A 26,938-nucleotide genomic window follows, 5' to 3' on the forward strand; every position below is an offset into this window, starting at 1 on the left:
AATGTTAAATGTATATGCTAATATATATATATATTCACTCCAAGTACTTTATTAGGAACACCTTCTTGTATTGACACTCATTGTCCATTTTATCAGCTCCACATACCATATAAGAGCACTTTATACTTTATACTAATACTAATTACAGACTGTAGTCCTTCTGTTTCTCTGCTTACTTTGTTAGCCTCCTTTTACCCTGTTCTTCAATGGTAAGGACCCCCACAGGACCACCACAGAGCAGGTATTATTTGTGTGGTGGATCGTCCTCAGCACTGGCGTGGTGGTGGTCCGTTAGTGTGTGTTGTGCTGGTACGAGTGGATCAGACACAGCAGTGTTGGAGTTTTTAAACACTGTGTTCACTTACTGTCCACTCTTTTTGACACACCTACCTTGTTGGTCCACCTTGAAGATGTAAATTATGAAGATGTACATTTTGTGTTATTATAGGTGTATAATATATGTATTTTAAAGTTGAGCTGTTGGATTGCTCTTTCAGGGCAGACACCGACTGTGTGTGAATACGGGTCTGGAGGGCAGCTGGTGCAGTTTGGTCCCGGTGGGCGGCCCCTGTGTCACCACCACCTCTGGGCTCAAATGGAACCTGGGTGAGTTGAACACCTGTTTGCCACACATACTCACTCTGCTCTGTCTCTTTGGAGCCCCTCAGAGCCACAGACGCCTCCCTCTTCGCTCCATTTGCATGCCAGTGGCCTAGATAAGCCTCAGAAACATGCATCTCCTCTGTCAGCTCAAATCTCAAGGTAGCCGCCAATGATGCTTCAACAACTGGGGGTGTTTTTTTGCCTAGATTTAGACAGAACTCATATCAAGGCAAGTCTTTTGACTCAATTTCATGCCTTTTTTTAATTCACGCACTAAAATTGCATAAGAGAAAACACAGGCCAGCGTATTTTCCAGAGATTAAGGCGGATTCGTAATGATTCCGCTCTTCTTCACATCCTTCCTGTGACTGTATTGAAGAATTAAGGTGTTCCTAATCGTGCGCTGAACTGAATTTTTAAAAAATGAAGTTAGCAATGACTTTAACGTCAGATCGTAACGTCGTGGGCCGACTCCTACGTGCGTTAAATGTTAAAGGTGTGCCAGCGTGCCGTGTTGACTGAAGACATTAGAAAGAATAGTAATGTTGCTTGAGTGTCTGCCTTTGATCTGCTAACACGCGCTGTCACCTAGAATAATCTCTGCTGGATTCCCAGGGAAAGCTTTTCGTGAAGAAATTGCGGAGGCTGGTCCTGTTGAGAAATTTACATCACTCGAACGTGTCCGGGGGGCAGAGCTAGGCTCTCTGATCCTCTCGCAAAAATCACAAAATCCTAGGCAGGAAAAAAGGAGAGAAAGGTAGCAGCCGTGGATGATACAGGATCTGCGCTTTGTTTACTTGGCAGCTCGTAGTCTGCGCTCAAGGTGAAAGTATTGACTTGATCTTGGATGCTCTGAGCTAATCACCTTTGAACTTGAACCTCAAATAGTGTTGCTCTGTGAGACTTCAACACAGGCATGGTGGCCTAATCAGTAAACTATTATCATACATCCAGTTCTGAATTACCTGAGAAAGTCGGTATGTAAAAATGCCTCATGATGTATTGATCTGAAGGTGGTGAGTCAACTGCATCAATTTTAAAACATGAAAAGCCATTGTACTGGATTATAGTAGTGTTTTGTAGCGTAGGTGTATATTTTGGCCAAAAATAAGATTCCTGGGCTGTTTTATAACATTTTCTAATTGTACCCCACCCAAAAAAGTTTTTATTGTCTCTATTGTATATATTTTTATCATCGCTGCTGGAACAAAACCTCATATCTCCAAAATGGTAACTCCACAAGAGAATAAAAACATTCATAGCTTTTAATGTAGGGTAACCAAGATTCTTTCTGTGTGGAGTTTGCATGTTCTCCCTGTGTCTGAGTGGGTTTCCTCCAGGTGCTCCAGTTTTCCTCCTACAGTCCAAAGACTCAGTCACAAGTTGCGATACTAAATTGCCTCTAGGTGTGAGTGTGTGTATGAATGTGTATGTCTGTGTGTCTGCCCTGTGGTGAACTGGCGGCTGGGGGTCTGTCCAGGGTGTTTCCTGCTTTCCGCCCAATGAACGCTGGCCTAGCCTCCAGCACCCCCCGTGACACAGAAGGATAAGTGGGATGATAAGTGAGTCAATGAGAGTGAGTTTTTAATGTAAGTATAATAAGCAGGAGTAGTGAGAGGTTGAGTAATCAGTATTTTTGGCCATTTCTATTGGTCCATTCGTCATGAAGTTTTGACACAATGTAAACGTAAGTGGGCATTTCCAAATCATGGAGGGAAAAAAACCCAACAAAATGGAGTTTTGGTTCAGACCAAAATTGTATGTCGTCTTTATTATATTCCACTGCTGTGTAAACAGTTTGTGTTTTTAATAATTCTGAATTAAAATCATAGAATCGAGTCAAATCTGAGGCTGTGGCCAAAATGGGTCCCTACAGTCGTATGCATAAATTTTGAACACCCTTGGTCAAATGACATTTTGCTGATTTTCTAAGTGAATATAAGTTAACACATCCTCTACAGAGAACACACTTAATTATGGCACTTTTCTGCTAATGTTAGAATTTAGATTTGTTTGCTTTCTTTCCCCAATATGTTAAATTCAGTTAACTACCAGTAATTATGCATTCAAATGTGCGTGTGATTTGCCCCAACTTTTGCATATGACTGCATTTGTATTTAAGGGCACTAATACATTCATCATCTTTTTTTCTCTTAGTGCCTGAATTAGAAAATTAAATTCTAGAGTGATTTTGAGGGCTCTTTAAAATCCCACAATGCACTCATAATTTCTAGTGAACACTGTAGATCACTACATGAGCTGAAAATATGTAAAAGTGCATGTATGTATGTATAAGAATGTTAGATGACGTTAATGGCAGCTGCTGAACCAATGACAAGAACATTTTGCAGACTCTCTCCATTCGTTGGAGAAAAACAGCAACTCTGTACAGCTAAAAACAAAAACCCCTACACTTTACCCACTGCCACTCACCATACAGCAGAAATGTTAAATGAAAACTATAGGTTACTGCAGTCATGGACCCTATGCTTTTCAAAACATATCACTCATGTAAATGGCTCACTTAGGCAGCTAATGTTGGTATGTTTATGTGATTGGTGAATACTGACTGAGGCTGATGATTAGAAAATGCCTGAATTAATTTACTGCAATTGAGTAAACGAAATAGTTCCACCCTATATAGTGCAATACTAGTGAGGCTGGATCTACAAAATTGGATGTACTTATTTTACATGCACATTGATATAAACAATTATACCATATTCCATTTAAAGACATTTTACCCTATGCTTGTTTTATATTGTGTTATACTACTGACACCACCCAATAAATAAACAATACAAAAATAGCTAATGAATAATAGCATTTAAACATGTTATTTCAGAAAAATAATCACACTACACAATCACATTATTCTACTGTCTTAAAAAATGTAAGATATTTTGTTTTTATTTCTAATTTTATCCTTTTGAGTTGTAAATTTTGGCCAGTAGCGGAGCAGTGCACTCACTGCTCCATCTTAAACTCCACCTACAGTTGCAGAATGCTGTCATTTTATTGGCTCCCTACCAAAGCATCTGCATGAATTAGGCCTGCTTCATGTAAATTATATGTAAATTAGGTACTTTTCGGCTGGGCTTGATTTCACATACCAAAACTAGTTCATTTGCGCTCAAATCTTCTTATTTCCACCTCGTATGAAAATTTCTTAAATCAGACACAAAGTAGTGTGTACATCATTAAAGGTAACCAAATCTGTGCTCTTTTTTTACGCAATTTTGATGAACAAAGGTCACCATGTGGTCAGAGGTTTACACCCCTTTTAGAAAGTATGCAGAAGAACATACTAGACGCAATTCTACGGTATACAGTGATATTTACATGTTGGATATTTTCTGATCTACCATGAAAACACTGCAGGTTTGTCGGACACATTTTAGGAGAAGGAAAGCTGTGTTTGTCAGTTTGTTCCTCATTGCTACTGCTATGCTTTGTGTACCAGAGCAAAGGTGGCACAAGGTTACTGCAGCAGAGAATTCTCTTCAGACCTGATAAGGACACTACTCAACCATGCTTAGAATAAAAACACTGTTTATATTGACAGACTATACCAGTACAGCTAGATTTGTGTATTTAGAATTTAAACTGTTTATACATAAAAAATCCTAAATTTCTTACTATATGTAGTAAGTCGCTGTGGACCCCATGATACAGTATTGTAAGGATAACTTGAGTCACAGTATGATATTATCACAATGCTTGAGCCCTGATATGATTCTATTGCAATATTCAACTGTTTATTAAATGCTATGTAAATATATATTGAGATTTTGGAAATTTAGTGCCTCATTTAAGATTTAGCTTACCTCCACAGCTCTGTAGCAATTGTAGTGTCCACTTGCATGTAAAATACAATTAATCGCATGTTTCGCTGTCTTTGTAATTGCAAATAATACGTAGTTTTGGCAGAAAAAAACATATTTTTACATTTATTTCATCAAAGCACTAATGAATCATGAAATTTAAAGCAGGAAAACAGCTGAATTTTAACCATAGACTGAAAAACAGTCACCATATCTAGCATTGTATGTTAATTGTGTGGTCTGATTGTGTGATTTATTAGTATATTGCTGCTGCCTGCCACTTGAATAAAATTATGAATGGATGGGATAAAACATAAACGTGTGATTTGCCATCATGCTACTTATAATTACCCATACAATTTACAATCATGCTGCCTTGGGCACTTTATACATGATTAAATGTATTTCACGGCAAGTGGACTCTAATTTCTATAGAATAAGAGCAGGTATTGAGGGTGTTTATGAGAGCTGTATAGATAAGATAAAGCTTAAATTAATTTAAATGAATTATGCCAGTGGGGCTAAGTTTCCAAAGCATCCAAAAGTAAGAGCATGCATATAATACCAAATATTTGTCTATATTTATCTTAATCTTTTATCTTTTTTCTTAAATCTTAATCTTACCTTAAAGGGAAGTCTGCAGATTTTTTAGTATGTCTGCATAATTCTATCACTTAGATGTATAATTAAGTTATTCAGAGTGATTTTCTGCTTTTATATGTAATGTTGATGATGGTAAAATTGTGGTAAATCTGAAAAAACAGGCTTTCTTTGCGGACCATTTTGCCTTATAACACCAGGCATGTGTCTCTGTGCTATGAATGGCTTTTAAAAAATGTATTTTAGGCCAAAACCTTCTCAAATCTATCGTGGAACCATGTTTTAGGCATCCGGGAGTGCATTCATAACCATTACATGTAATAACTTTCTGTGAGGGAGCTTTTAGAGGCATTAAACTCTTCAGGCCTCTGGTTAAAATCACCACCACTGTGAACAATTCTGACTTGGTAAGTTTCTCTAGAATGGAGCATTTCACATCAAACCACTGGAGCAGGAATGCTCAAAGAAACCTGTGCATGATTAAAGGGTTCTTTGCATCATGAAAGGGTTCTTCAGATTGATGGAGAATGTGCATGAATGTGCTGTAGATGGTTCTATATAATACCTTTTTGAAAATGGTTCTATATAGCACCCAAAATGGTTCTTCTATTGTTACAAGCTTGATATCCTAACAACAGAAGAACCCTTTTGCTATATAGAACCATTTTCAAACGTTCTATATGGAACCATCTACAGCAGATTCTCCATCAATCTGAAGAACCCTGTCATGATGCAAAGAACCCTTTAATCATGCAAAGGGTTCTTTAAGTGTTTATGGTTCTATATAGATTCATTTTTGTTACTAAAGATCCCTTGTAGCACCATCTTATTTAAGAGTGTATAACATCAGAATAAATATGTTGTTTAGAAGAATATGGTTTGAGGAACAAGTTTGGTTCCTGACATTTTGCTCCAGCCATTTCTAGGAAATATTGATATTTATTATATTATTATTATATTTATATGATGGCCAGCACAATTATCTTATTATATATGGATTAATATCAAAGATGCTATAGAGTCTTGATATGAAAGACACTGTAGAAACAGATTGCTTATTTGATTCACTGTATACTCAAGTTACAGTGGAATTCTCTGCAAGGCTGGTTATGCCTCCAGCTATAGTTAGTTCTGCCTTTGTGAGACTCACAACATAAAAATGTACACTTTTTTATTCACATCTTATGTTTGAACTTTAAGTTGGGCAAAAACGGTCTTAATTAGCCCCAAGATGGCTCGAGTTGTGTTATTGTTCTCTATAGCTGGAGGCACCACTGCTGTTAGACTGACTATAAAGGAGCTGTGCATCTATTCACTTCTACTGGTTTCTGCTTTGCTGCTTCATTAGACATGCAGAACTGATGGGAACTTTAAGCAGCATGATATTGGCAGTTTAAAAAGATATGAGCTTTTATGACATGGATTAACATATGGTGCCTGTATAGAAGATAGCAGGATTCATTCACATCTACATACGCTGGAGTCTCATACATTCACTCATGTGTGAGAATGCAAGTACTGCATACGAATGGATTTGAGGAGAGTGAAGCCCCAGATGCATTTACCTATGGGAAATATGTGACTTTTGCACAGTACTGTGTGTGTGTGTGTGTGTGTGTCTCTCACATTCACACACAGACACATATTAAATAGAAGTCGTTAATTTTTCAGGTGATATTTCTGAGAAGATTAGATATAAGATAACCCACTTGCATACGGAAGGAGAAAGTCAAAGGAGAATAAGTGAAAAACAGGAGTTCTCAAAATCAAAATTTGTTTAAAAGCTACAGAGAAAAGGGAACTTTTAACAACTACCTCAAAGACCTGGTAGACCACCAACACTGTTCCCACTGAAACAGCACTTAAACCTTTCATCTTTGAAATAGAGGAGAAAATCAATCAAAAACTCTTGCGTCAGATCTGAAAGAAGCCCTTACTGAGAAAAGGAAATAGACTTAAAATAAGAAATCAAACATAGAAGCTGCTGGTGTTCTCAGAATAATGGACTGACCACTCCAGAGTCCAGACCTCATCATCACCGAATGCGTTTGAGACTGCTTGGATCATGAGAAGCAGAAAATGCAGCCAATGTCTAAGATTGAACCTTCAAGGTGTGGGAAAATATCCATGTAAGTAAATTTCTTAGAAAAACTGAAAGCAAGTCTTCTGAAAAGAGTGGAAGCTGTAATAAAGAAAAAAGCAAGGACACATTCAATACTGAAAAATGATATAGTTGTCGAGGTTGCTGTGAAATTCTTTTTTAAATATGTTTTTCTGCTTTATATATATATATATATATATATTTAAACATACCACCAGAACAGCTTAACAGCTCAGATCTCTGGAACTGTGCTGGAGGGATAGAACACCATAATTCCAAAAGATATTCCTGCGGTTGGTATTTTGATGATGGTGATGGAGAACACTGCAGTCTCCCATAAATTATCAGCTGGGTTGAGATCTGGTGACTGTGAATGCCATAGCATATGATTTACATCATTTTCATTCTCATCAAACCAATGACTGTTCCCTCTAAGGGGACCAGTGGACACAAATTGTGTCAGCAAAACGTCCCCCACAGCATAACAGAGCCACCAGACCTCCTCACTATAGGGAGAGAGGATTCACCCCCTCACTATGGGGGTCAAGCATTCAGGCCTGTACTGTTCTTTTAGTGTATGCTGAATTTGCAGAATATGGTGAAGAATGACTCATTCGACCAGATCATTGTAGACCAGTGATGATCATTTTACACCACCGAACTCTCAAATGGTCATTTGTCTTTGTAATGAGGGGTTTATGCACTGCAGCCTTACCATAATATCCCTCCCTGATCACCTCCTGTATTGACATTCTCAGTCACCCGAGGAACAGTCGCTCCTCTGGTTTTCCTTACACATCACTTTTGACCACAATTATAATTTTCTTATATGGGCTATACGTCTTTTTTACGTGCATACACTGTAATTTTTATGTATGAAAGGTGCTATTCAAATAATAATAATTATCATCAGAATCATAATCACTTTATTTTGCCAAGTATGTTACACATACAAGGAATCTATCTTGTACACATACTAAAACGACCAGGCAGCACACAGACTATTAACAAGTATTTAACTAAGAGACAAATAAAATAAAAGTAAAATAAATAGAATAAACAATAAGGAATGACAATAATGATCCAAAATGAACAGAGCTGAAGAGATGTGTGAATATATCTGTACATATGCAGGACTGAGGAGACATATAAAATAATATACAGTTGTGCAAATAAACATTATGTTACAGAGAAGTTATGTTGTAATTATTGTTATTAGGCTATTACTACTAAATCACTTCATGTTGGTGAAATACACTGCATATGTACCATTTTAGTGGGACGTATGCATTCTATAAGTAACATGTTTTTAGAGCTGAGTGACAGGCTGATCATGTCATCTAACTTGGATCCATATACAGAGTCCCAGGCTAAAAGAATTGGAGATCACAGCCAGCTCGTAGATAAATAATAACCATGCTGCAGCCGGCCCGGAACAAACAAATCAAAGATGCTGTCACTTCTGCAGTCGTCTCAGAGAAACATGAGAAACATCATGCCTATGGCAACCTGAGCAGTCCAGAAACCGATCAATACTCAGAACATCCTGATTGGGGCTTTAAAGAGAAGGACTGGAGAGGGCCCAGAGCAAATCAGTACTGCTTATTAAGACACAACAAATTCAAATGCTTTCAGACTACATCACTGACATATTGACTAGGAGCTTAAAAGCAGGTCTTTATTTTCAAGCTGACATCAGGGGTATAAAAGCAGGAGGCCATATGAACGAAAGTATTAAAATCATGATATATAGGGCCCAGATTTTCTCTCTCTCTCTCTCTCTCTCTCTCTCTATATATATATATATATATATATATATATATATATATATATATATATATAAAATCATGCAAATAAATTATAATTATCATCATCATAATAATAATGGATGCAAATTTCCATCTTAACCTTATGAACCCAAACATGATGAAACAAAGCTTTCTTTCCATTATTGTACAAATGCTAGCTTAGTAGGTTTTATGAGTTTCAGGCAGTGAAAAAAACTTTTGCTAACTAACAAAGCAATATCTATGATACGGTAAGATCCATATCAACAAATATTGTAATACTGGTATTCACGTTTTATACTGCTGTACCTCCCAAACCTAATAAAAGCACATTGTTGTTGCAGTTAAAGTGCTTTAAGGGCTGATATCCTACTTTTTTAGGTCCACTTACGATATTTGTGGGGGTTTTTTGGGCCAAAAACAATGAGATTTCATTTTACATGACCATTTTCCAGCCTTTCTTTATCTCATAGAATTGGACTGGCTGATTTTTATTACTATGTCTTTAAGACTGATATATGTAAATGACCTCTGTTCTGATTAGCTGCCCTGCAGTGTATGTCATTCTAAAAGCAGTCCAGGCAGAAACACCCCTTACAACTTAGGCGTTAGTGGACGGAGCAAAACTTTGTAGACTGAGTAGGTGGACATATGTAAATGGTTTGGACCCGATAACGGGCGCGAGAGCCAGCAGGAACGTAGGGCCCAAACTCCGAGCACAGACAAAATCCCGCAAAGACAGCAGGGAGAGGATGAGATCTGCGAGGGAGTTGTGGACAGCGCATGGCACAGTCGGTTTTCCATGATGTGGGCCCTTTAATAGAAGCAGTGGTGCGTTCATAGCGCAAAGAGACAGGGTGCCCCTGCTTTGCACAGTCATGTCTAGAGATTAGGTCATCCACCTTACTAACCCCAAATGTCTCCATGTTGCTGAGCAATACAGCGGGTGCACTTAAGCCGCGCTGGCCAAGGTCCCCTGTGATTGTGATGCAGTCATTTGTGGTTAGCTGGTTCAAATTATGTATCGGCTGAAAAGCTCATTGTGCGAGAGATGACATTGATGGTGAAAGCCACATAGAGGTTGTGGGTGATTCATTAAAGCGCTGTTTAATAGACATTCGCCATGGCCTCTAGTGATTTAGCACCTCTGACTCTCATTCTTAGTAATAGAAGCTGGAATGGAATGACTTTATGGCCCATTGGTGTTTTATTCCTGTGAGACTGCTGTTGGGTAGACATCAAGGCCAAATATTAAAGGTTGTCACTGGGCCATCGAGAGAAAGGCATTTAGGGAGAAGCAATCATGGTGACATTTGGGCTTTTTTTGACGAGAAGCCCATAGAGCACATAATAAGACCCCCACCAGAAACTTAAGAGGGCAATAAAGATTTATACCAGCTTAGTCACTTAATGCTCCACTTTGACCGCACGTCCAGTTTGGTAATTACTGCATGATGGCCGTTGGAAATGGCTCTGCAACCCTCCATCATCATTACTCATTCATCAAAATGAACCAGTTCGTTCATATTCAGGTTACACTCTTAAGATTGGAGGTGCCCAAAGGGGTTTCATAGAGGATCTAAAAATGCTTACAGTAGCACCAGTTTTGTAAATGAGGGGCCTTCAAGTACTGTGATATAAATTTTTTGCTATAACGCTCACCCGGGAGTGGGAGTATGAAGGACCTTTTAACATTTTTAACCTCTACATAAGGTAAAGATTCTATACCAGTTAAGGCTTTTCCCTAGAACAGTCCATCCAAGCCAAGAAATATTTCGGAACCTTTATTTTAAAATGAGTACACTCGGATTGGAATTATGTTCGCAAAGATGCTAAAACTAAAGGTGGGCAATACTCCAGTATGCTATTATCATGATAAGTGACACTTTTCGGAGTATATCACAAGTATTTCAGTACTTCTGCACACTTAAAAAAGATGGTTCTTCAAGACTTCTTGAGTGAAGAAAATAATTCTATATAGAGCCATGAACACTGAAAGAACCCTTTTCATGATTAGTGGGTTCTTTGCATTGTGAAATTGTTTTTCAGATTTATGGAGAATGTGCTGTAGATGGTTCTATATAGAACCTTTTTTAAAGGGGTTCTATATAGCACCAAAAAGCATGCTACTATTGTTGCAAGCTTGACATCGTACCAATAGAAGAATGCTTTTGGTGCTATATAGAACCCTTTTCAAAAAAAGGTTCTGTATAGAACCATATACAGCGCATTCTTCATAAATCTGTAAAACCACCATGCAGAGGGTTCCTATAGAATCTATATAGAATCATTTTCTTTACTACAGAACCCTTAGTCACATTTTGTAAGAGTGTATAGCACTGAACAGATGCATGAATTATTAAGACAGATTTACACAAATTATGGACAGTAACAATCAATGTATAGTAGCTGCTTAGTCATAAGACATCAGCCCACTAAGACATCTTATTTTATTCACTTGTTTTCTACCAGTTGTTTGATTTTTTTCCTCCTGCCTCTTCTTAAATAGTTTATTTTTGGTAGAGAACCATTGCATTCATAGTTTTTGTGCCCTTTTTTCAAAGGGAGCACTTTTTTTGTTTGCAAACCTCAGGAAAACTAAATATTATTATGCATTCACCCTTAAAAAGGAGGGTTTTAAGGGGGTTTTGGTACAAGCAGTGGTTGTAATTATCAGGAGAACTTTCTGGATACAGTGCAGTCAGATGCAAAGGTTTGAACACAGTCAAATTACATTGTGTTTTTCGAGTAAAAAATAGGTTAACACATTCCCTACAGGGAGAAACAATAAAGGTATGGCATTTTAATGTAAATTTTAGTACACAGTTTCTATTTTTACATATTAGGAAAAAAACCTACAGTATAAAATGTGACAGAATTGTATGTTTTATTTTTTCCCCTGTATATTAAATTCAGCAAATAAACAGTAATTGTGCATTAAAATGTGCAGATGTTCTCTGCAGAGAGTGTGTTGATATATTTCCACTTCAAATTAACAGTGTCATTTGGCCAGGCCGCCCAAACTGTATGAAGCCCTTTTTGCTAAGATAGGATTGTGTATCACAAAAATGTCATCAGGTATTGTGATGTTACTTTTTTGCCATAACGTTCATCCAGGGGGACTTGTGTTCTGACATGAGTGTTTGGCTGTTGTTTAGACTATGGATTAGAACAGACCTCTGTGCTGCTCTTACACTCACATTTCCCCTCTGCATTCATTCTGTACAACCTGATTTTCTCCAAAATTGCACACGCTTACTCCATTGTTGTTTTCTGTGCGACTTTGGCAGACAAAATGTGTATGTGCATGCGATTATGTGTGTTGAGCCTTTTCGGGTCAAGCCGTTGAGCCGGTGGACCTCAGTCAGGCTGGAAACAGTAAATTCAATGATGGAGAATGGCTCTCATGCTGTGCTTTCCAGAATGCCTCAGTGACTGTGTGTGTGGGTGTGTTTCATGGAACAGATTTAGGTAGGAGATGTTTTCTATACAGAGCTGGTACTAAGTTGAACTTAATCAAATTTTATACTGAATGGCATGTGAATTAGGGCTGCCTAAAGTGGGGCCCAGAGGCCAAAGGAGGATGTGTAAATCAGCCTGTCTCAGGATCCATCTGTGTACTTTAAATATTTGTTTACCAGGTGAAAAGTACATATTTGTACCTTTTCATAACCTGATGTTTTAAAACAGAACAATAAAGTAAAAAGCCTGGAGATGAGACAGGGTGTGTGGAGTCAACAACTTATATGAAACTTATATGAAAATGTAATTTCAATTTACTATGGTACAAATATGTTCCCTGACTAAAGGTACTGAGATGTACCCTTGAGGGAACCACCCCAGTGACAGTTTTCTGAGAGTATAAGGGACCAAAATATGATTTTAATTTTATTTTAAAAGGTGGTGATCAAATCTCAAAGCAGATAACTTGACCAAATGAATGCTTATAAATTGATAATTACAGTATATTAACATTTAATAAATTCTGTGTTCACAGAATTCTTTAAATTCTAAACAAAACATCTAAGAAAGCTTTTGGAGAATAGTTTGTAATATTTACATCCACATTGTGTAAGTCAGGGGTGCACAACTCCGGTCCTGAGGGCCGGTGTCCAGCACAGTTTGGTAATTTACCTGCTCAAATGCACCTGATTCAACTGACCTGTTAATTGCCAGGTATAGTGAGTGTGTTTGAGTGCAGCAGCTACCAAACTATGCTGGACACCGGCCCTCTAGAACCGGAGCTGTGAACCCCTGATGTAAGTTGTTGTTGTATATTGTATAAAAGATGCCAAAATTTTTAATATGGCCAAACTTTTGAATGTGTATTTACATTGTGTGAATGTTTTTACGTTGTATATTATTTCGCATTATTTCCTACTCTTGCAATGTGAGATTTTATAACAGTACCAATATGCAAAGTCTTACATGTACTGTATTGTAAGATGTTCTAACGCGGTTATGAGCTGAATAAACTGGCCTAAATGTTCTGTTCCTTGAGGTTATGTCTGCGTGTGATCACCTGAGTTATAATAAGCTTCGTAGCAGGGGTGATGTAGAACAGCTGGTGGTACAATCAGCTTACTTCACTCCTTATTCTGATTACTATGTTCAGGGTGTGGAGTTTACCGCTTAGCTGTCAGATTTTCGCTGTTGCCGTGGGGACCTGTGAAGGACAAAACTTAAAGCATGTTATTTTACCTCAGGTGGAGGTTCTCTAGCAGTCGTCAAATATAGGTAGACTCTTCTTTTTATCTTTTTTTTATTTCTCCCTTCACCCTCCCCCCCCCTTCCTCCTCTCCATGTTTCAGTAAAGGACAGTGGTTGTCTGAGGGGAAATTAATTTATTTCAAGTGAGATTGCGAACTCAAGCAGTTCTTAACCCCCCGTCACATCGTCCCTGACACGACTCCACTGCCTTTAGCATAACTCCATTTGCTTCAGCGGGAACGTACGCACACACGTTCACACCTTTCACAGCAGAACCCAGAGAGAATGTGGCTTCATTCGAATGGAATAGCCCATTTCTGCTGGCTCCATAACATCATCTACCGCTGTGGACACTGAGGTCATGCAATAATGTCCATTCCTGTGGAAAGCACATGCATGGACACATGTATACATGCAATTGCAGCGCAATGATTGCAACACTGCAAACGTGACAGCAAATGGCTGCCTCTGAGAGAGAGAGAGAGAGAGAGAGAGTGAAGAAGAAAATGAGAAAGTGCAAATAGAGGGGAGCGAATGGACAGAGCATAAGGAGGGAAACAGTGGAGTAAGGAATGGGGAGGGAAAGAAAGAGACAGAGAGAAAGGTTATAATTATAGTTATAATTATAATTATGTATACATATAATACTGCATGACAAGCTCGGCAGATTGCTGTAAAAAATGTGCATTCTGGGAGAAACAGATCAAGCTTCTTGGCGAAAAGTTAAAATGTTGGATTTTACAGTAATTAGCTGTTGTTTGTAAAGCATATTGAGAAAGTGAGTGGTACTCTGTAGAATCTTGAGCGGCCTGTCTCTGAATATTTCAGTGACATATTCATGTTTCATGTTTCATGTACAGTTCATTTCACTTGAGTTTTTTGTTTTAACATGTTATTCCAACCACAAATACTTTTAAATGTATTTTACTGGAATGTTGTGGTATTCCTACCACAAGCTAACTAGTTCATCCTGTAACATTCTAAATAATAGCTTCTAATGTGAGCTGACTCATATTCTTTACACCAGAGGTCCCCAAACATTTCCATGCCAGGACCCACATATAGAGGTTGTGTTACCAAAGGTTTTATATAGTGAAATACAACAAACTTGCAGGTGTTTGGTCCACTTTTACTCAGTATTACTGTTGTTTCAGTCAACAAGCACAACAGCAAACCATGACAAAAGAAGAAAACTGCATAGGCCTACACTGTCTAAACTTATTGAGACTGTGGAATAGAAAGTAATAAAATAATAACCACTTTTTGATCTGTATTTAGATGTAATCCATTCTGCTCTTACCTTCAGTATGAACACATTAATACATTTTATGAATATTTAGTTAGACATTATGTGTCTTAAACTTGTTCTGAGCCTTGTCAGCTATCTAAGTAGGTTAGCTCTGTACTCTGAACTGCAGTATACCTGACGCATTATGTGATTGTTGCTGGTATAAAGGGCCACTATTAATATTGGAAGTGGCAATGGTGCTGAAGCAGAATGGTTTCAGCTTCTGATCTAGAATATGTTTCATGTAGCTGTGCCACTGGGCTGATGTGTTGTAAATAAATATTAAATGTATTAAAATGTAAATAGTTAATTCCATCATTCATAAGGAAAGTGTTTAGTACATTCCCTTTTCTCTATTTGCTTTACTTTCACTATTGGATTAATGGCAAGTACATTTTCTCTTAATATGTCAGCCATCATTGTTTATCAACCCCTAATGTAGCCTAATGCTTTTGGCTAACCATTACTGACAGCTGCGTATAGCTGTAACTCTCCTTCTTTCACCTTCTAGCTTTCTTTGTCAGAATGGCTTTGTCTGGTCGATGGCGCCCGCAGTACCTGTCCTAGGCCAATATTATTGATCTCAGTCCATTCTCAGCTGGGAAAAGAAGAGAAACAGACATCATAATGTACTGCCAGCCTTGTAAACAGCTAAGCTTTAATTAAGATTTTGATGCGGTTTACTGAGCAGAGCCCAGGTGAGCGTCTCGGTGGCTCAGTGTTAGGTGCGTAAAAATGCTTCAATTAGAAGGTGTCAATTCAACTGCATCGATTTAGGAAAGTTATAATGGATTAGAATCAGGTATTTTGAGATTCAGAGCAGGCATGTGATCATTTTTTGCCCAAAATACAATTATTAGACTAATGTTTGATAACGTAAAAATCCCCCAGTTAGCTTTGTGTTCAGTTTTGTTGTCTATATTTAGCTGGTTGTGTATTCAGTCTATTTGTTACATTCCATCACATATAACATACTGCATTATGGGTATTTCATGTGCAGTGTATGTGCCAATACACTGTGGCATTGTAAGAGTGCATTGGGTTTTCTCCAGGATGTTTTTGGACACCACTATGCTTCAAAAAATAAATGTTACCCTAGAAATGGGGGCAATGTTTTACAAATACCCCCAAAATTGCACTGTATTGTGAACAGCGTAGTTTTGGACATGGTAGTACTATATAGGGTAGGGCATAGTTTCAAACACAGTTCAACATAGTGTACTATATAGAGAATAGTGCCTAATTTCAGAAATAGTCCAAAAATATGCACAATATAATGAATGGTGCACAGTTCTGGAGAAAGCCCAAAACAGTAGACTAAATAGTGAATAAGTCTTAATTCATTATAAAGTTCAAAATAGTGCACTATACAGTGAATCAAGATTCACTGTATTTACTATATTGTGCACTGTTTTGGACTGTGTCAGAAACTATCTCGATTCACTGTTTACTGTTTTGGTCTCAGTCAAAAATAGTGCACTATACAGTAAATAAGACATTGCTTAAGACAAAGTAAGTCCACTATATAGTGAACAGAGACAGTCTTGGACAAAGCCCAGATTAATAAACTATTTGGTGAATAGGGTACAGTTTCTGTCACAGTCCAAATTACTGCACTGGACAGTGAATGGGGCCTTGTTTTGGACATGTGCACTATAGTAAATAGGGTATAGTTTTGAGTATAGCCTACAATAGTACACTATACAGTGAATAGGGCATAGGTTTAGACATAGACCGAAACAGTGCACTATATATACAGTTGGGCATAGTTTTGGACACAAAATAGTGCACTATTTAGTGAATAGTGCATTTGGGCATAGCACAAAACAATACATTATACAGTGACTAGGTTATTTTACACAGTCCAGAATAGTGCACTATATTGTTAAATAAGACATCGTTTCAGACATAGACCAAAATAATGCACTATATAGTGAATAGGCCATAGTTTCAGTCATGCACCCCTTCTCAGTGTCATAGTGTGTTAAAGTGTCATTTGAAGGTGTTCTGGCTATGGGGGCTGATGATTATCTCTTTTCTCCTTGTTTCTGGCCCAGCAGGAGTGAACCTCACTGCGCTTAAACTTTTTTTCACGACCAGCCGTGCTTGCCGTAACACAGCCGGGGATTATGCTTTGGAATTGCAGGCTTGATAAAGGGATCCTTTTTTTAGTCTAAATCACATTGAGAGGTTTATAGAGGGATTTGAAAGGTGGAGCTGCACTGGCCTAAGCACCTTGCAAACAGGTGGAATTTCCATATAATCAGTAAAGCGGATTTCCAAAGGTAGAATGAAATTCATGATGTTTCTAATAACATTACAGCCCCGCTGCTTTCTCCGCAGTGGGTCCTTATCAGAGACGGGAGTTCGAACGGGCACAATGAACGTGGAAGCTGGCTGGATTCTGTAGAACATCAGTTTCCTCGGTCAAGCGTGGAACTGGTTGTTCTTTTGAAAAAAGAATAGAAAGCAGCTTAATTATACAGAGCCGCATTGAATCCGTTCTAAATTGCGGCATGCTGTTTCCTAGGTCAGGTTTAAAATAGATACATAAATGTGTGGTGAGGGTATTTAAATCAATTGTTGGTTTATTTTGCAAGGGAGATGTATATCTGAAGGTGAAAAAGCTCAAACTCATTTGAACCTCTGCCTGAGAACTTCAGCACGTCTAATTGCAGTAACTCAGGTAACGTCTCATTTGTTCGGTAAACAGCTATGAGTCATGGCTGGTGATAATTGCTGAGGTTAGCGCTTCAGTGCACTGTTGCTTAAGCTCAGAGATGATGGGCTGAAGCAAATGGACAGTTTATTATGATTACCATGCAAATGTTACAGTAATTTTCTATTTAAGACTCACAGTAATTGGTTGGCTATTGTTATGGCGTGTTATGGTGAACTATTATGACTACAAACAAACTCACAAAGCTATTGATTTGTGCAGCATCGATTTCAAGCGCTGTCACGCTTGCAGCTGCTCTATAAATCGTGGTTTGTCCTTTAATGCACCCCGAGGCCCCTTTTTTAGGGTCCCTTAATGGAGCAATGTGTCAAATCTTTTTCCATTTGCATATCAAACTGACTGTGAACTGGGGAAAAGCCTTGGGCTCCATAAAACAGCGGGATGACAGCCTTTTGTTCAGTTTTGTTCCGATCTTTCTCTGTCTTAGACTGAGGTGACAGTAATTCAGGAGGGGCCAAACAATATTCCACATTATGCTCACTGTTAAGCTAATGCGGGCATGACTCAGCAGCGTTGTAAAACCACACCGGAACTCTGATCATCGGGAACGGACTGGAGCGCAGGCAGAGCTGTTTTAAGATTAAGCTGTCAAGCAGCTAGGAGCTGAATCACACATAGAACAACTTTAGAGAGGCCACTGCTCAAGGAGGTCCCGAAAGAGTCTAACCCTGCGAGGCACAACTTGCTGCAATTCGGCAACACTTTCAGAACATACAGAGAAGTGTTAAGTGAAAACACGTTCTATTTTCTGATCAAATTCTGCACCACCACTGCTACACCAAATAAATAGGACATGGGTGCACACCTCCACATCCTGCAGTGCAAGTGTCCAGCACATTTTGGAGATTTACCTGCTCAAACACACCTGATTACACTCACCTGTTAATTGCCAGGTATAGTGGGTGTGTTTAAGTAGAGAAACTACCAAACTGTGCTGGACACTGGCCCTCCAGGACTGGAGTTGTGCACCACTGCCATAGGACTTCACAGAAGGATTTTCACTCCTGTAAAAGGTATTTTTTTATTATATTCTGACAAAAGGGCCTCACACTTACTGTTACTGTGCTTGAACACTGGTATTTGTAAATGGGCTCAGCTCTGATTGGCTGCCCTGTACTGTGCTTTCAGTCCAACTTAAAAAATATGATAACTTTAGCATGAGTGGGTGGGGCTAAACTACTATAGGTGGATATATGTAAATGGTTTGGTTTTCTATGACATCACAAAAACAATTCAAAATGGACTGTTTTGCAGCTTGAGTTATATATATAAACTGAATGGACTGGAGTGTGAAAGTACTTTGAAACTTTAATAAATGTTCATGTGCTACATCTCATTGCTCTTCATACCAAAAAATGCCCAAAAATACATTCAAAATACCTGTAAAAAATGCTTTATGTTTATTGTACTGTGTAAGATTCTCTTTGATACAGTTACAAGAGAACAGAACAAAACTGTCCAATCGAAACATGTGAGGTTAGTTATACTCATCAACTTCAGTAATTGGGCTCAACAATTTTATTAATGCTTAATGCTAGCTGAAATATCATCAGGTGCAGTTATGAATATGGTAAATGTTGTGTTATTAAATTTTATCAACGTAGGACAGTACTATGCTGGACCTAATACAACCCTCACCTCAACCCTCCAGTAGATAACCGCTTGAAAGTGGCTTCCCAAATCCTGGGCATATATCCAAAGAGTTTATTGGTTTTATTGAAGCAAAACAAACCCATGAAAGCTTTTGCGATCAAACAGCATGGCCTGTGAGCACATTATTGACTCCAGAATGGAAACTGTCAATCACAAATCTCTCTCACACGTATACTTATAGACACACTCACCTGTGCACACACATGTCATAAAAACAGTCAAATGATCCAAATTATGCAGTGGATAATTGTTTATATATTGGGATGCTAGTTTGTCATTTTAGATATGTTTCAGTTTGCAGTGGATTGGTGGTCTGAATCCAAATGTACAGAATTTTCCACTTACCCCAGATGTAGTCAATCAGCCGAGACCTGTTTGGTGTCAAAATTTTTGCTTCTTTAGGTTTTCAACTTGAGCTATGAAGCTAATGTTGCTAACAAACACCAGAAGTCAATAGTCATCCAATTGTCTCTCAGCCTACTCAAAGCACATCCAGGTCTTTATTAAAACCGTATGGTCTTGTCAATGTGGTGTAGGACACCGTATGATGTACTGTAACCTATAAAAATGAACAAAACCTCACCGTGTAACAGGCAGCCATATTACATGTTGTGCCTCTTTCGCTAGTTAACGTTTGCGATTTCTGTTTCTTTTTAGAAATAGCTATTGATCTTGAATTTTTATATGTGAAAGCATTTGGTCAAATGATATGTCTTGTTGATTTTCTAAGTGAAAAAAAGTTAACAGATGCTCTACAGAGAACACACATCTGCACATCTTAATGCACAGTTATTAGGAATGTAATGATTCTGAAATCGAGACTGGATATGTGATACAAATGCCTACGGTCTTGTGTCACGATCCTGGAAGACGGAACCACAATCCCCCACCACCATTTTCATTCCACAGTTAAGACTATATGTAAGTGTAAATCATGTAAATCATGAAGCTATTATTGTAATTCAAGTTAGGGCAAGATGTATACCATGTTCTTTAGTGTTCTTCTCTTTATTGATCCAAATTGTTGGTTATTTAAGAAAAAAAAACTTTTTTCCCCATTTTTTTCTTATTTACCCCCTACCCCCACAAAAAACACACAAGATATGACCCGAACCATGGGTAAGAAATCAAGGTCTGTCCCAAACTGTGGATATAGAGAATCGTTACACCCCTAACAATTACTGTCTATTTGCAGAATTTAATATATTGGGGGAAAAAAAAGTTAAAGCAAATTTTATATTTTATGTCTTTTTTTTCAAGATGTCAAACTCAACAACAAATAAAAATGGTGTGCTACAATTCAGTGTTTACCCTTTTTAGTCCTACCCGTGTATGACTACTTATATAAATATTACATGAAGAGCACAAACTGCTATGATGTAGACACAATCAAATACTGCACTGTAATAAGGCTAATTACTGTTTTTTGCTGAATTTAACATACTGGAAAAATAGAACATGAACCTGTGAAAAAGTTATGGCACATCTTAAATGTTTTTTTTTTTTTCAATATGATAAACTCAACAAAAGGGGGAGAGGGTGTTCTCTCAAAAACGAATGTGCACACAACATTAACTTTCTATCAAATTCAGATCATTATAAAATATCTCCTCTGTACAAACACGTGGTATGGCGAGGGCGTAGGAGTGAGTTTGCATTGGGGGGGCATATTTGCTACTATGAATCTGCCACTGAAGTCACAGAGCTGAACAGCTGCTGGAAAACAATTCTGAAGAGGCTTATGAGAAGCTAATCATATTGTATTATTTGTGTTTATTGATCTGAGAAACTGGCATTGAACAGTATTGAGACACTCGAAGAAGCGCTTACTTGTGTTCTCTGTCAAGCTGAAGTCGGCTTCTTATTCGCCAGGTTCTTGTTCAAATTTTCTTGAACCTCCTTAAATGGTGTGTCAGTTATTAGCGCCAGAATGTAACTGCTGCACCATTTAAGGCGAAGCCAACCTCACTACAAACCAGATGCTCCGACGAGGCAAAAGCTGAGGCCAATCAAGCTGGTGATTGGAGGATAATCAAACACAGCATGTTTTTTAGGCAGAAGCTCTTTATTTTTGAACAGACACCTCAACACAAGCCTTAACAAAGACTAAAAGAAGACCCAGTGCCACCCGACATACAACGTAGCATGAAGTGAGAAGGTTGTTTGATTTGCTGGTAAAACGTGCTTTTTTCTCCCCATGGTAACATTTTTGGATGGGACAAATGCAGCTGTTTCCAATATTGGGCGGGACACAGAACCCCTTTTACTGTTTGTGGATGACACCTAAGTCAGCATTGAAACACTGTTTTGCTCTGTGATAGTAATTATCACACAGTCCCTCGCAGTCTTGCTTCTCGTAGTCTTTTTTTCTGTTATCTTTCTCTCTGCCTTATAGCCAGAGCGAGAAGCCAATGCCATTTTTCATGTCTAGACATATTGTCCTAACCTGTTCTAAAAGGTCCTCTGTCCTCAACCAAAGTGCAAAAGACAAACCACAGATTTTTCTTTGATGTCGTCTTTATTTCTCTTGGTGTAAAGAACGTCTTTTTTTAGTTTCACTCTCTTAAAAGAACAGAGCTGCAAAGATGTGGGCTCTCTGATAGCTTTTTCTCAAAGGCAAATATCATGTAGGTGCTTTATTCAGTGCTGGATGTATCAACTCCTTTCTTTCTCTTTCTTTCTCCTTCTCATCTGAAAGTTCACTGAAGCATATTGACTCCTCTTGAGGCCTTTATGAGTTTATGAGCTTCACTGTCATACAACATACACTTTACAAGAGACAGTTTATGTAAAGACAGAAGTGCCAGTATGCATAGTCTGTGTCGGGTCACATTTTGCAGAAATTTTTGGGACCACGTCATACATCTTTACGTATAAACATTACCCACACAGGTACAAAAAAAGGTCTGGATTGATGTTCAGGTCTCAGGTCTAAAGTATTAAAGTGTTTTCTTTGAATACTTTAATACTTTAGGGTGCTCATAATCATCAGATTCATCCACTTGGGGAAGGGGTCCAAAGCACAATCCAAGTGTTCTTCCACATGTTGCATGCAATTCTACATTTTCGCCAGAGAGGTCTCTAAATTCCCAAATCTTACATAGTGCAGCTTTGAGATATCAATGTCTAACAGTGTTGATATCCTAGAACAACAATTACTTACAATAATAGACCTCTGAAGTTTTGCATCATTCCGTAGTCAAAGTCACGCCTATATTAGGAACTCCAGGTCTAAGCTGGACTTTTCTATGACAAAAATGAATAACATTTTAAATTTGACAGGAAGACAAACACTCTTTCGTGTTTTCCTCCATTGTGGCTGTTTTTATTTTACCTTTTACTGGCCTTAGCCTATCAAATTGACAATATTTGATGACTTGAGCATAGTTAAGGTTAGCTAGCCCAAATCCTTCTAGTACCGTAACAAGAAGTTATACACAAGCCGTTCTCATAGTAGTATAAAATCCACATCCCTGAGATATATTATTGATAAATTCAATTCAATATGTTGCATGAAATAAGAGACACATAATGTCTAGATCTATAGCAACTTAGCAACAGTATGAATGTGTGTATGAGAAAAATGAATCGGATTTGCAAAAATTGCAAATTTTTTGCAGTCATACCCTGTGGTAAACAAAATGGTCCTAAGCCCAATACATTTTGTCCAACGTGCATAATTCTGTGGATCCTCTGAATTGTGAGAGTCGAAATATGAAGTTGCTACATCCATGCTAATAGCAAGCAGACACTCATGAACACTGAAATGACATTGCATGAATGTAAGTCTACTTTTAAACTTCAACACTATTGTATAGCACCAGCTATTTCTAATGTACTTGACTACTACTAGTGTTTGGGGTATTTTGGTGAGGATGATAGTGCTTTGGTGCCAATTTAGTGCGCAGCAGTGTTCACTCACATGTAGCAAAGTTCATATTTTGACCCTTTAACAGCCTTCTAAGGAGAATGAGGAGATGACTTTACTGGTGTATTGATAAAATATACCAGTGTTTCCCAAGCCAGCCCTTTGGGACCACCAGACAGACTGGCCAAGTTCTCCAGAGTAGTGGACAGTTACTTCCAGCAGCAGTCACACTATTAAACAGATCTGCCTGATGGACTTTAAGACTGTTTTCACTCCTAGTTTGTTTGCTTAAGTCTGCCCCAAAGTTTTAGTTTGGTTTCAGCTTCACATTGCAACAGGTAAAGTGTGCCAGATTATCCACACAGGTGTTTGTTTATTGGTCTGGAATTTCCCAGGTATTCAAGCACTCTGTTACACATTTCCCACTATTAGTACCAAAAAAAGGACCCTTTTTTATTTTACTTTCTTTTGGCCTGTCACAGCATAAAATATAGATATTTCTCTCAAATATACTCCTAATAAAATATGTAATTCTACCTATTATGTTGCATGAAAATAGAGACACTTGATGTCTAGATGTATCACAACCCAGATAGCAGTGATATAGGGTCTACCAAGAGCCAAATGTTAAAACAGGTAGTATACGACAGGACAACACTGACATGCAGATAGAAGAAGGAGGCATGTTCTGATGTTTGGTATGGACCATGAAAAAATGCGTTCTCACCCAATGACAACAAAAACTAGATAAAAATGAAAAACAAGCTGAAACTAAATGGAGTTATGGAATTGCTGAAATTTTGGGGGAGAACCATGCCTGAAACCTCTCCTTCCAGTCTAATACCCTATATATCCCCATCTCTACCTTCTGTTTCCCATGACAAAGTTTTCATAATCCACATCTCAATCCCACCTTGATCCTGTTCCCCAGGTCTGTCAGTCCTACCGCCATCCAAAAAAGGGGGAGTTCAGCCTTCTAGCTCCAGGCAGAAGCCTCCAAGAACTCCCACCCAAGTTCTCAGAGTTTTCTCCCCTCCCTCAGTCACCGTCTCCTCTCATACCATGTTAAATACTTGGTACGTACATAGTATGTTAAATACTTTCATTTTTGTGTTTTCAATGCTTCACAGATCTAGAAGTGAATTCTTTCTGTGTCAAGCTGTAAATACCCAGTATGTGGCAATGTCTTTGAGGAAAGCGTGCAACCCAGCTAAGCTTTTCTGATTTAACATTGCTAAAATGTCAAACCCTAATGCTAAGCAGGGGCTGACATATTGGGTTCCTAATATGATACAATTTAAAGGTTTCACTAAATCACCTGGAGATTTTAGGTTTGAATATTGAGGATGCAGCAAAGGTTGCTAATTAAAAGTGTGTTATTGATGGTATTTTTGTGGATTCCAGTAAATCCTAAATTTGTCAGTTATTGTCAGTATTATTGGCCATCCTATATATCGGCCAGGCCCTAGTAGTGTGAGCATCCTGACCAATCACAGTTCCAGATGAGTGTCTGTAGGTGTTTAGAAGAATCAAGGCTGCCCAGTGATCAACACACATCAACAGACAAATATTGAACCATATCACATCAAGGCTTCACAGATGCTTTTAATATATTGCAAAGCACATCACCATTGCAATATGCAGCAACATGGCATTCTATCCTTACCATGGAGCCCTAGAATGAACCATTTGCGTTTCAGTGCAGCTCAGCTCCACAGCTCTGAGTTTGATTGTTTTTATTTTTGGGCTTCTTCATGGCTGCTGGGACTGCAAATGATGGCAGGGTGAGGAAAAATGATTTGGCTTTGCGAGCCCTTGTCATATCCATTACATTCTGTCTGCTCTGCTAAAGCAGGAGGCTTTAGCCCCTCTGGACTGGAGGCCGGAGGCTTTCTTATCTGAAGGTCGAATTAGCATCGCGTTGTCACCCCAGCCTTATAACCTCCCTCCAATGAAGCCGTAAACATTTAATAGGAGCGCTATCAATGTGCACCAGATGGCTAGCACAAACACGCCTCCCCTGAAGATGATAAGGGCGGAGGATGCTGAGTTTTGATGCACTTTTGCATCAAAATTATCAACTGTGAAGCAGCTTGACTGCCGTGCTGTGTTCTTACCTCTCCACGATCTCTAGGGCCCCAAGTAATTTGTTCGGCAAATATTGAATACTTAAGCGTGCTGTTTTGGGGCTGAAAACGTAATTACAGCATGCAAACATCTTCACCGTTATCAATAACAGCTGAGCGTTCATTTCTGTTCCCACTGTAGTGTCAGATATTGATTGGAATCAGGCTGAGGAGATTGTTAATTAGTATTTTTTCATGATTCTGACCTCTTTATGCTGAGATACACTCTTAGCAAAAAGGGTTCTATGTAATGGTTCTCAAATCGGTCCTCGCTGCTTCCAGATGGTCCACATTTTTTTTTGTCAAAGCTCCCAATACAAGGATAGATCAAAAATGTGGACCCTTTGGGCATCCCTGAGAACCAGTTTGTGAATGCAGACCACACCTTGAGTAGAGGGAAATGATGAGAGGAAGGGAACTCTGAGGAACTTGGGCTGGAGTTTTGAGCAGTCTCTGCGGGTTGCAGGCCAAACCCCCTGTTTATTCGAAGGGGATGTGGTGGGGTGTGAAATTTTGTGACGAGAAGAAGGAGTGATGAAGAAGTGAGAAGGAGTAGTTTCAGGCGTGGTCTTTCTCCAGACTTCAGTTATTCCAGAACTCTGTTTTGAGAACCACTACTATACATTCTTAAAAATAAAGGTGCCAAAAAGGATTCTGATGTGTCAGTGTGAAGAACCTTTTTTAAACCTCCACAGAATGAAAATGTTCTAGGTAAAGCTCCTAAAATGGTAAAGAGCCTTTATATTAAGTAAAGGTTCTTTTAGCCTTTAAAAGGTTCTTCACACTAAGGTTCTTCGCACTAATCTCTGTTTCAAATTTTTTTCTATGGAACCAAAAGTAGTTCTTTCATTAAATGACTCAAAGAACTATTTGTGGTACTTTTTTCTAAAAGTGTAGTTCCAAAAAAAAGGTTCTATGACTTGCATGACAGAAGCCTTTTTGGTGCTACATAGAACCATTTTTAAAGGGTAAGTAATTATAAACAGCAGGTTCTCCATTATGATTATAAATGATAATGTTAACAATAAGCCTCATAATAGCAACAACAACAACAACAACAATAATAATAATAATAATAATAGATTCAGTAGGCAAAGAACCTCCATGTAACGAATTAGGAAGAATCCTTAAATTGGAATCTTTAAACTATGTAAAGGTTCTTAAAGCTTTTTAAAGGTTCTTCACACTCGCTAACCCTTAACACCACCTGCCTAGCCAAGAAAGCCCAGTAGACATTTCACTTGCTGCAAAGGATGAAGAGAGTAAACCTCCCCACCTTCCATCCTCACTACATTCTACAAGGGGACAATAGAAAGCGTTCTGACCAGCTGTCTCACTGTCTGGTATGGGAACTTCTCCGTCTCTGACCACAGGACCCTACAGCTGATTGTGACAGCTGAGAAGATTATCAGGGTGTTTTTACCCACCATCGACATCTACCACAAGCACTACATCTGCAAAGCCTGCAGCATTGTGAATGACCCCTCCCACTCCTCTCATAGACACTTCAACCTCATGTCATCTGGCAGAAGGTACTGGAGCATCCGTTCCACCACCTCCAGACTCCGCAACAGCTTCTCCCCTGAGGCGGATAACCTCCAACATCCATCTGGACTAATGTAGCCCCTTTCCAGCATC

The 26,938-nt window shown here is 38.5% G+C and overlaps 1 protein-coding gene across 2 annotated transcripts in view; it reads left to right on the top strand.

The window, feature by feature from the left end:
• The window catches only part of tpk1 (thiamin pyrophosphokinase 1), a 101,311-nt gene that overhangs the window by 66,234 nt on the left and 8,139 nt on the right, over positions 1–26,938 (top strand). For both annotated transcript variants that reach the window (XM_036558007.1, XM_036558008.1), the window contains exon 8: positions 498–606. In XM_036558007.1, the coding sequence (XP_036413900.1) occupies positions 498–606 (109 nt within the window). The remainder of the gene's footprint in view (positions 1–497; positions 607–26,938) is intronic.

This window comes from Colossoma macropomum, unplaced genomic scaffold, assembly GCF_904425465.1.
Source record: "Colossoma macropomum unplaced genomic scaffold, Colossoma_macropomum, whole genome shotgun sequence".
Lineage (NCBI taxonomy): Eukaryota > Metazoa > Chordata > Actinopteri > Characiformes > Serrasalmidae > Colossoma > Colossoma macropomum.